At 32.2% G+C, this 12,066-nt stretch overlaps 1 protein-coding gene across 1 annotated transcript in view; it reads left to right on the forward strand.

Annotated features, from left to right (window-relative positions):
* Positions 1–12,066, forward strand: part of LOC129218265 (spermatogenesis-associated protein 13-like) — a 156,470-nt gene that overhangs the window by 98,911 nt on the left and 45,493 nt on the right. The window contains 1 exon segment of the mRNA XM_054852491.1: positions 5,905–6,912. Within this exon segment, the coding sequence (XP_054708466.1) occupies positions 5,905–6,912 (1,008 nt within the window).

The following is a 12,066-nucleotide window of genomic DNA, read 5'->3' on the forward strand; positions in this document are numbered from 1 at the left end:
ATCATAAGAGTTTTGTCTAATAATCACACATGATATTTTTTATGTCATAGAAAACCAAAATTAATTCAAGTATAAACACCAAATTACTTCAATCTTTTCACCTCTTATATGTTTCCCTACAGCTATTCAGGACATTCAAATATTTATAATTCAATCATGTTTTAACTTTGTTGCTGATTTTGCATTTGATCATGCAATATTGCGGGGTTACTTGAATTTTAGTCTTGGGGATTCACGAAATTCTGCATTTTAGAAATTGGGAGGACGAAACTTCCACGATCGTGAAAAAAAAAGCACGAAATAGGTTTTAATGCGCATGGTGTTAATTTGTTTAACTAATTGGTGGGCACTTCAGAAAAGCATTTGGTCGGCTTCTCGCTCAATGACACAGGAAGAAACACTGGGTATCTAAGAGTGGAAGAAAATGTGACTATATATTTTTTAATTCATTATTTTATTTTTCTTGATTGACCAATTGAATCTGTTGAACTTTGCTTTTTCTACTATGACTTCTTTTGTCTTTTTCGCGTATTTCACTCTTCCAAAATGAATCTGAATCCTGTAAAAAATGTCATGGAGAGCTCACTGATGATTAGTATTTCATATGCCTTGGAAACATTGCTAATGAATATTTTTTTTACTACTGGACTTTTCTAATTTTACCTATCATTTCCCATAGGACATGCGTCTCTTGTTGAATTTCAATATCATTACGAATTGGACAACATTACCACCTGTTAAAATGTAGGCTACAAATTGCGTGATGAGCCTTATCAGGTTATGAAGAACCATATTTCTCACTCTTTCTGATAAGTTACTGCGTCGTAAATAACGTCATTTTCACGTCGTGTCTATTAAAACCGTAGTAGAAATTGACAACTTAGTTTCGCTGTCGCGAAGATGAAGAATCTTTTAAAATGATCGACTAAAGTGCTAGTAAACACTAGATTGAATTATTCTGGCATTTTATTCCCCAAAAATTCTGCGCGTTACAATGTTATTGTATGCTATCTAGTTTGGCGTCGATAAAATCTTTTCGAACTTATTATTTGAATTTGCGGTACCTCTGCAGAGTCAGTAAACCTTATATAACTCTAGTACCCGATCCTTCCTAAAATTGAAAGTTGTGAGCAAAATATATAGTGAATAGCTTCAGGTTTTCCAAAAATCTTATTACCAACAGAAACTGCGAAATCCTCTTCACCATCCCTATATTTCAATATTTGTGAAAACAGACTGATCATCGGTGAGTTCAAAGTGTTCTTAACTGCAGCTCGCGTTTGATTGTTAGTAATAATAACCGTTAAGCAGAGATGTATCTTAAGTTATTTCAAGGCCTAAAAATACTCCTTGACATTTTTTAGTGGAGTCAAATTCATTTTCAAAGGTATGGCCAGAGGAAATGTAGGTCCTTTTAAAGACCCTCCACAAAATTCTAATTAGTTAAATAGGACCCTTCACAAAATTCTGATGAACCAAAAGGACTCTTCACAAAATTTCGATTGATCAAATCGGACCTTCCATGGACTCATTTTTTAATAAATGAGTACGCAAACCAGAAATCTAATCGATATTGATGGGTAACTTTTAGTTTACATTTTGAAATTTCACAAAAAAATTTAATTTTTTCACTTTTTTTTAAATTCACAAATATGTGAAAAATTATGTATTAATAAATTTATAAATTTTATTACAAATATTCCCTGTGTAAAATCCTGGACAGACCCCCGATTGGTCGTGTAAAATACGCGAAAACAGTAAGGACTATAATAGTCATAAATTCTAAAAACATACTCAACTATGTATAAAACTGAGAATGACAGGACAGGAAGAGCAGTGCAATGATTGGATTTTTAAATTGTAGAATGTTTGACATTTGACTTGAATTAATTTAAAAAAAACATTGAAATGTGATAAATAAAAGTTTAAATTGCTCCCCCCCCCCCCCCGTTTTCCACAATGCTTAGTTAATTATTTTTTTTTAAGACAAAGCGAGAAAATATGATTGACTAAACTTTTTGACTCTTTTTTCCGATCTTCAATGCGTGAAATGCGATTGTAGGGCGTTAAAAATCTGGGATTTCGTGTGCATAGAGAAAAAGAAAAGGTAACGTAATTATTTTACACTTATACATATCTTACGGATGCATTAGTTTCGGAAATACATTTAATCATTTTAATGGATAACCCGGGCATATAGAGTGTTTTAATCAAAAAACGATACTAAGTAACTTCAGCGGACTGGAAGTAATTTGAATGGAAACACTTCTTTTTTTTTTTCGAAGTGTAATCACACTACTCTGTTTCGTTTTCTTCCTAATAACGTCTTTATTCACTTAATGAGTCTTTTTCTGAAGCCGTGCGTGGAGCAAATAAAACTGATAAGCTTGGAAGCTTGTAAATTTCTCTCCGTTGCAGCTGAAAGAAGCTATCATCTAATGCGAGCGAAGTTTTGTCTTGTTTTTTTCTTTTTTTGGCGAAACCTATCACGAATTAATGGGCTTCATAGCGTCATATAGTCATGAGTAACTTTAAAAGCATCACATGTCGTTTCCTGACTTCGTTGAGATTTGTCCGGAGAAAGTTCACTGAAGTCACTCGCTGATCCTTGGCGTCTTTTTTCACGCTTCCACTCACTTCGATTCTATCTGCTTTGTTTTAAAAATTGGCGACTTTTTAAGATTTTTTGGAAACTTGAATTTGATTTTTGTTTCTATTTTTCTTCCTTTTACAAAAAAGGAAGTATTGTATTCGCGAAAAAACTTTCTCTGAAAAATCGGTCTTAATTTCCATTTTGCTCAATGCTCACCCCCAAATGAATGTTGAGGTGTTTTTTTTTTCGACCTTACCACACGTACATATGTACCTAAGAACGTATAGACGCCCGTAATATCCATTTTGACCTTTCCTGTGTTAATAACAACGAATTTTCTCGTGACGTCTGTATGTCTGTACGTATGTATATGCGTATGTGTGTATGTATGTCACATAACTCAAGAACGGTTTGTCCTAGAAAGTTTGAATTTGGTACGTAAACTCTTAGTGGGGTCTAGTTGTGCACCTCAATTTCTGTTTGCATTCGCGTGTTTCTAAAGGGGTCTTTTGCACCTTTTTGGGGGGAATTCATTGTTAATTTCGATGCAAACTCAAGTGGTGTTATAATTTGGAGGACACTTGACGATTTATCGCCAGTCTTTTGGTCACCAAGTTTTGTCACCAACTTGGCGATTTTTTTTTTCAATCTGGTTTCAGTGTGGCCATTGTTGATGATGTTTAGAGAGTTAACTCTTGAATCACATTAAAATTGCAATAATGGGGAAATAACATTAAATTGGTGTAAAAGGAAGTCATGTGATGCACACATCAGCTCGTTTATTTTATAATTATCTACAAATATTTAAGCATTAGATCACAGCTTTTTCATGTTTATGAAATGTATACAGTGTTTAGGAAATATATACAGTACGAATGCGACTGGACTGTCAATTTTCAGAGGTTGTTTTAATATTAGCTTAATCCATGAATTTTTCAAAGTGTTTTTTCTTTTGTAATTTAATACTTTGGTTGATACTAACACGTTGCAAAGGGATTTGTATCGGGTGTTTCTCAATCAAGTCGACAATTTCTGCCAAAAAGAGGTTTTAATTCAATACCATCTCAATTCATGTTACCGCTGAACGGTCTCTGGGAACACGCACTGATAGCATCAACAACATTAATTGCTTAATAAATTCATATTTATATTTTCACAAGCTAGTATAAAGTATAAAATTGAGGTTCCACTTGACTTTAATTAGACTGAACAGAAGATGAAGGAAACAAAAGGCAGATTCATTTCAAAATCAGCTCAATCTAAATTATTTAATGCTGTAAACAATTAGACAATACTGCTAATTCAAAAAAGAGATCAAGAGTGAAGTTTTGCACCAAAGGTTATTCAAACGAAAGTTTATTTCTTTGGAAATATTAAGTGGAAAGAGAGTGAAATGTTTTCCATCTCTTTAACTGTTTTTTTTTTGAAAAGGGTTTGTAAACAGTTCATGTCACCTTTTTAGGGGGGGGGGGGGAGTGGGTAGCAAAGAGTGTAAAATCATGTCTAAAAAAAAAGAAAAAATATATATGTGAAAAATAGCGTGATATCTGTCACAGGGGGAAGAGGGAGAAGCCAAAACGTTGAAAAAAAAGTGACATTTATGGACAGCCCCAAATGGATTAAGACGTTTTTGACACTAAACACTTCATGTATCTATTCTTAAATGTAAACCTGCATTATTTTAATCGGAACTTCTATAAATGTCTTTGTATTGCATAGTTGCGTTGATATTATTAGTTGCCTTAGTATTATTAGACGAATGGTCCGTTATGTTGGGCATCGACTGAATCTCATGTATCATCGAAACATGTATCGCGGTTCGTTTAATGTGTAGGTATAAACACACTAGTAGTGGTCATTGCTTCAGTAGTGGCCACTTCAAGGTTTATATTTGAAAAAAATTGGATTGCAGGTCTTCCAATGGATTTAAAAGTGCATCTAACGTCCAGGAGGTATCGCCTCCTGCACGTTTGAATCCATTGGAAGGCCTGGAATCCTATTTTCATCAAATATAAACCTTGAAGTGGCCACTACTGAAGCACTATTAAGTACTGGCCACTACTTGTGTGTTTACCTTAAGTGGTAAAATGATGATGACTTTTGATTGCTCAAAATTTAAAATACTACAGAAAGAAATAAATCTTGCAAACATGGTGAAGAATGACTTCCTCGCGACTAAAACAATTTATATCATCACTAATCTTCGTCCATCTTAAATCATTTTCTCCCGTTTTGGTTTCTTCTCCGCATGGTATTATCTTTCTAACCATATTATTAAAAGAATAGTTACTGCCAAAGAAATATAGCTTAAAATATAATACTTTTTATGTTGTTTAAAATAGGTATTTAAAAGTGTAACTTAATTAATATCTAAAACATTTGAAGTCTATTAAAAAAATAAAACAATCCTCAAACAAAACAAAAAAAAAAGCGAAAAAAATATTCTGAAAAATAATAAAGATTTGCCGTTTTGAACTGAAGCATAAAACATACTTTTAAAGTACGACTTAAACATTACAAAAACTCCCCCTCCCCCTTCTTATAATATATCATTCGTATCCTATAGTCTTCAACCCATTATTTTATGATATGTAATTTTCCGCGCAATTTGCTTCAAACAAGCAAACATAAGGTAATTCATAATTGACAGTTTCCAAGCCGTTGGATATTGTTTTTTTTTTTCTTCTTCTTTTTTTTTTTTTTGGCTCTTATTATTTTTCTAAGTTAGAATGATGTGGATTACATATGAGGCAGTGAGAAGCAAAGGGATGAAAGTGGATTTTTTCAAGTTTCGAGTAAAACGCGTTTGAAGTTCAGATCCTTGGTAGGCTATCATTGAAATTTGTCTCTAAATAAGACTGTATCCCCAAAACAGAAGAGAGTTTCTTCTACCATTCGCACCGATTATCGCCAAAATTAAAATTTTGGCGATAATCGGTGCGAATGGTAAAATTTTAATTTTGGCATACATCAATTTGCTTCTTTCTGTCTCTTATAAAGATAGCTATTCAGATAATATAAATTGATCATTTGGTTAACTTTTTTTATTTTGTTCTATAAATGTTTTTATTTGACCTTTCAAAAATTAAATTGAGCAATTTACTTGAGATAAAACGAAAAAAATCCTATGAAGTCCCTTGGGTTTATTCTGCATATTTAAACGTGTGCATTATATTGATTTATATCAGGACATTTTTTTCCCTCCCTTCACCGCTGCTGCAGTTGTCTTTAATAACGTTTTTTCAATAACTTTGAAATTAAAGTTTTAAATAAATTTCCTCCTTTTAATGAAGTTGTTTTGTATTTTTCAGAAAAAAAGAAAAACTCCAGATAAGAATGAGGCGTGTCTTGAAGAAAAGCTTTTAAACTGTAATGAAGTGCCTGTGCAGGCTGATGCAATAATGGGCCTGGGAAATAACCATGTTTTAGAGGATACAACTTTGAACATGGTGGAGGAATTCATGCCCTTTGAGAACTCCACTGATAAAACACTAGAGAATCATCTGCCCATAGTCATGAGCAAACACAAAGCACCAATCCTTCGACTCCGCAGCAGAGCAACATCCCGGTCTGAAAGACAAGCTAAAGGGAAAAGTACATCAGAAATCAACGCAAGACCTGTTCGCAAAACTGTATCAGATTCGGTGGACTCCAAGAAAAGGCCTACTTCACAGTTTTATGATCTTGATTTTGAACAAGTCAGTTCGAATGGGGCAAGCATATTTCCTTTGGGCCACGTTGCCAGTGGATCACAGCCTATATTGTCAGAAGTTGATGAACTCACGGACATTTCAGCGACATCGTCCAATTTAATAACAAGATATAATCTTTCATTACATACATCTACTCCACAGCTTTCACCAACAGATAGTCTTTTGCAAAGATTTCGAAAGAGTTTTGCCCTTCGTTTTCAGAAAAAGAAAACAGTGTCTAGCACAGATCTTCATACTTCTTCCCTTAAGCCATCAGCAGAAATTAGTGAATATAATGAACAAGAAAAAATATCCAATTCTCATATTTCTATTGAGTTGCATAAAACGAATCTTGTCTCAGAGCAAGAGGCAAAAGGAACTGCAACAGAAAAACTTTCTGTTCCACAGACAAATTGCAGACTAAATGACCTGCATAAAAATTCTCAAAATGAACACGAGAAACGATCAAGTACAAATAACAGACCAAAAGCACATTCCAACCCACCCAATATTCAAGTTAGAAAACGAAATAAAAGAGCAGATTGGAGAATGAGTCTTATTTATGACAGTGTTGATAGTGTTTTTGATACATCTAATAAAAATTCTTTAAACAAAACTCTTGGCACGGTAAGTTTAAAATTTGGGAGATTTTATCGTAAGTAGGAAAAATTCACTTTCATATTTTACCGATAACGCAGTACTAAACATTTAGACAATGTGTTTAAGCATTCAGTTGTTGCATCAATGTGTTAAGCTACGTAAGAATTAAAGCTAATTTCGTGTTCAAATTCTACGAAAAAATACAATTTATGTTTACTCACTTAAAAAGTACTCTTGAAAGTCACGAAATATTTTTGCTCTACTAATCATAAATATAAGAGTACTTACAATGTTTTGAAAAAGATGTTGTTTACATTGATTTTCAAAAAGCTTTCGATAAGGTACCGCATGTTGCTCTACTTAGCAAATTAGCTGATATAGGAATAGGCGGGAAAACTTTCATTTGGGTAAAAAGCTGGCTGACCGGAAGGAAACAAAGGGTAGTTGTAAGGGGAAATTATTCTAATTGGAATGAGGTTTTAAGTGGGGTTCCTCAAGGATCAGTGTTAGGGCCTGTTTTGTTCATTGTTTTTATGAACGATATTCACAAAAATATTTATAGGAACATGAATTGTTTTACTGATGATGTAAAGGTTATGGGGACTGTAGAAAATGAAGAACAAGCAAATCAGTTGCAAGAGGATCTAGATCATATTACAGAGTGGGCTGCTAAATGGGGTATGGCTGTTAATGTTAGGAAATGTCAAGTGCTACATTTAGGGCATGGAAATAAGTGTACAAGTTATTATTTGCAACGTTCAGTCATTAGTCAGGCAGAAAAAGTTACTGATCTGGGGGTCTTAATAAGTCAGGATTTAAAGTTTAGCCAACAAAGCAGCATTGCTAGTAACAAGGCCAATAAGATGCTTGGGTTTATCAATAGATCTATTTCAAACAAATCTAAAGTTCTTCTGCCCTTATAAATAGTAACGAAGCAAAAACTGGGGACACATGGAAAATGATGTTCAAACAAAATTAAAAAAAAAATGTTTATTGTAATTCTTATTGTAGACTGTCACATATTACATTTTAATATAAACGTATTTATCTTCATTGCATTTTAATGATTGCGTACATTTGCTGTGGAATTGAAAAATCATTGTTATGGGACAAAGCGCTGGAAGAGGGGCCATCAAGATCGCTTTTTAAAGTATGATTGGAATAGATTATGCAATTTATATGTGTGTGAATGGATTTTTTCTTTTTTAATTATTATTATTACCACCTGTATCTTGAGTAAATAGTATCATTAAATCATTCAAGTAAATGATTTCGTGAAATATACTGCACTAAGACACTCAAGTTAAAAATTATTGAGGTAATAACTCTAATACTTAAAAACGTTTACTCGTTTTGATGCCTCGAAATTATGTCTTATGCGTAGATATTAAACATGAAATAAATTGAGTTTGGAAATAATTTTGAGAACTTGAGTTTCCCCTTCAATTAGTATTAGAAAAAAACTTTACGTGTTAAATGCGTGAATAATTCAAAAAAAAAAAAAAAAAACAGCGTCAAGTAAAGCAGCAACAAATATGGAATTAGGAAGCATCCTCTTCCAGCTTTTAATGATTATTTTAGTACAGTGAAACCTGTGTAAGTTGACCACTCGCGGTGCAGTACTTTGGCGGTCAACTTAGACAGGTGGTCAACTTATAAAGGGTGGTAATTTTTTTAAAATATATTTTGTTATTTCTTGCACCATGTATTATTATTATTATTATTATTATTATTATTATTATTATTATTATTATTTTGAGGAATTCACCCTTACTCTTTCTGTTCAACTCCACTTTCATTGTTTAACATTATTGAAAGTAACAATAATTAAAAATACTATTCAAATACTTTTGTTATTTTTCCCTTGTTTTTAACTATATTAGACACTGTAGTTTTAGAAATTCCATATATGCCAGCTAGTTTTCTGTGGCTTTCTCCATTTTCAATCACTTTTAATATTTCATACTTTTAATTAATATCAAGTTCCACTATCTTTCTTTTTGAAGTCTTTTTATATAAAACTTATAGCACAAAAAGCAACAAGTTCGACTCTCCCAGTTCATAAAGGCAAAATTAAAATGTCCTATCTCTTAATCCCTTGCACCAGAAACATGTAACTTCACTCATTACTCATTAGCAGGCCCAAATCTGCGTACCCGCAGTGCCTGTATAGATCCGGGCCTGCTCTTTTTAGCAGAATTCCTGTGTTGCCACAACGTGTTGCAACTGAAAGAAAAGACTGAACTTTTCTACTGACACCTATTTTCATTGAACAGAGTACAAAAAGCTATCTCAAATAGAACAACAAATGAAAAACAAGTTTGGAGAATAAAGAGCAGCATAAGCTTTATGCTACTGTTTAGTTAGAAAAATGCTAGTACAGTGAAACCTGTGTAAGTTGACCACTTGCGGTGCAGTACTTTGGTGGTCAACTTATAAAGGGGGTAATGATTTTTTTTTTTTTTTTTTTGTCATTTCTTGCACCATGTATTCATTTTTTGACTAATTGACACTTACTCTTTCCGTTCAACTCACTTTCATTGCTTAACACTATTTTGAAACAATAATTTAAAATGTTATTCAAATATTTTAGGAGGTTATTTTCTCAGAATGACGTATAATGTGTCATGTAAATTTAAAATTTCAGTAAATTGATCAAAAAAAAAATCATTGTTTATAAAAAGTTATTTGATATTAATAGTTCCTAAAAATTCATAGCTAATCAAAAATAACAAAATTTTCCCTTTTTTTTTCTCATATACATTTAATACATTTATAACCATGATGATCTACTTTTCAACAAAATAACTCCTTATTGAAATTTGGTGCACTTATTAGACACTAGTTTTGGAAATTCCATATGTGTCAGCTAATTTTCTCTGGATTTCTCCCTTTCAATTAATTTGATCTGGGAAAAAATACATTGAACTTTTCTACTGACGCATGTTTTCATTAACCAGAGAGTACAAAAGGTAATCTCAAATAGAACAACAAAAGAAAAACAATTTTTTAGAATAAAAGTGTTCTTAGTAGTTTTTCAATGTGGGGGTTAAACTTACAAGGAGGTTTAGTTATGCTGCTGTTTCATTTAGTTGGTAAAATGCTGGTCTGGCATCAAAAATATTCTTGGAAAGATATAAGAAAAATAATAATAAAATAAAATAATTTGCTAAATTAAGTTTTAAAAAATAAATTAAGTGGTCAACTTACAAAGGGTTTTTTACAATACTCCAAACCAAATTTGGGGTACATTAGTGGTCAAGATAGACAGGTGGTCAAGATAGAAAGGTGGTCAAGTTACAGAGGTTTTCCTTCATTATACAAGATATGACTAATTCCGTTCCTGACAAAAGCGGTCAACATAGACAGGTGGTCAACTTACAAAGGTGGTCAACTTTACAGGTTTTACTGTACTTCATTAAAGCATTAAAACATTTTTTGAATGCTATCAAAAAAAATATTATTATAATAAATAAATTAATAATAAAATAATATGCTGAAGAAAGTTTAAAAAAAAAATAAACCAAGTGGTCAACTTACAAAGAGTTTTTTGCAATACTCCAGACCAAATTTGGCGTACATTAGTGGTCAAGATAGACAGGTGGTCAAGATAGAGAGGTGGTCAAGTTACAGAGGTTTTCCTACATTATATGAGATAGGGCTAATTCCGTTCCTTACAAAAGCGGTCAACATAGACAGGTGGTCAACTTACAAGGGTGGTCAACTTTACAGGTTTTACTGTATCTTGAATTTCAGTAAATTTCATAAAATGAAAAAATATTCTGAGAAAGAATTTGAAATGTCGATGTTTCAGAAGAAAAAATTCCTATGTAAATGTATTTTTAAAAAATAATTCATACATTAACTTCATCGTTGTTACTATTTTTTCATGTTCGGATTTGAAGTCTCTTTAGAATGTCTAAAATATAATTAGGTAATTTGTATTTTCACCTCTTAATTCTAGTACTCATGGCAACACGTCTATCACTGGCATCTACGAAGATATTTTCATTAGAGTACTTCCTCATTCAATCTTGTTCAGGGGCTTCCAAAGTTGGTACCACGACACCCTGGGATAACGCAGTAAGATGTGAGGGGTGTCGCGAAGTGTCCATGATAAGAATAATATGTATATAATAGAACTATACAAGGATGTCATGAGAAAATTCTTCAAAGGGTGTCGTGAATCGGAAAGGTTTCTCTAATCCCTTCACTTTATTTTGGAAAAGTAATGAAAATAATTTGCTATCCCATCGTTATCTTAGTCAGAAAAATAGCAAATAAATAAGTTTTTTTTTTTTTTTCACAACCTTTGTGAAAAATAGAGAAATAAAAAGTTGGAAAAAATGATTCTCATGTGATCATGAGCTTACGAAAAATCAATCGAATCATATAGAAATTTCTAAATGTCTCGGGAACATGAATTTTATTAGCGGTAGTAGTGCAATGGTTGCAGAAAGTCAGTATGCTTAAAGTATCTTCTGAGACTTGTTCACCTATCAGTAATTAACTATATTTTTTTATGCCAAAAAAGAAGAAAAAAGAAATGTAAAATTAAAAACTTTTTCTTTTTTTACACGTAAAATGTGTAAAAGGATTCGTAGTTTTACTACATTTTCCTTACAGTCGTTAAGATTCAACAGTTCAGTCTTTAAATCTGTGTCTTAATTTGAGAATAAACAATTTTGATTAGTTAATGTGTTACATCTTTCATGTTTTGCTATAATTCTTCCTGGGATTTCGTTTCACAGTATACTGTACATTACACTATAAATTCGAGAATTCTGTAGTTGTATTTTAATCAGAAATTATTTTTTTTAATCCTAAAAATTATGCATGTAAATGATTCATACATTAGTCAAGAAAATATTTCATTTTTAACCGGAATGTGAGTTTAATGAACAATAAGTAAAGGATTGAAAATTTACATAATTGACAAATATTGCACAAGTTTTCAAATTAATTCTGATAAAAGCGTAATTCAAATACAGTCGGATCCCCACTTACGCGAGGGATGCGTTCCAAGACTCTTCGCGTTAAGTCGAAATTTCGCGTTGTGGAAAAAGGCATTGTATATGATTTTTTATTAACATACCCAATTATTTTAGACATTTTTAAGCACCTTTCAAACTGTTTTAAACGATTTATTAATTATATATTACCGTTTTTTACATGAAGAGC

Source organism: Uloborus diversus, chromosome 3 (genome assembly GCF_026930045.1).
Source record: "Uloborus diversus isolate 005 chromosome 3, Udiv.v.3.1, whole genome shotgun sequence".
Lineage (NCBI taxonomy): Eukaryota > Metazoa > Arthropoda > Arachnida > Araneae > Uloboridae > Uloborus > Uloborus diversus.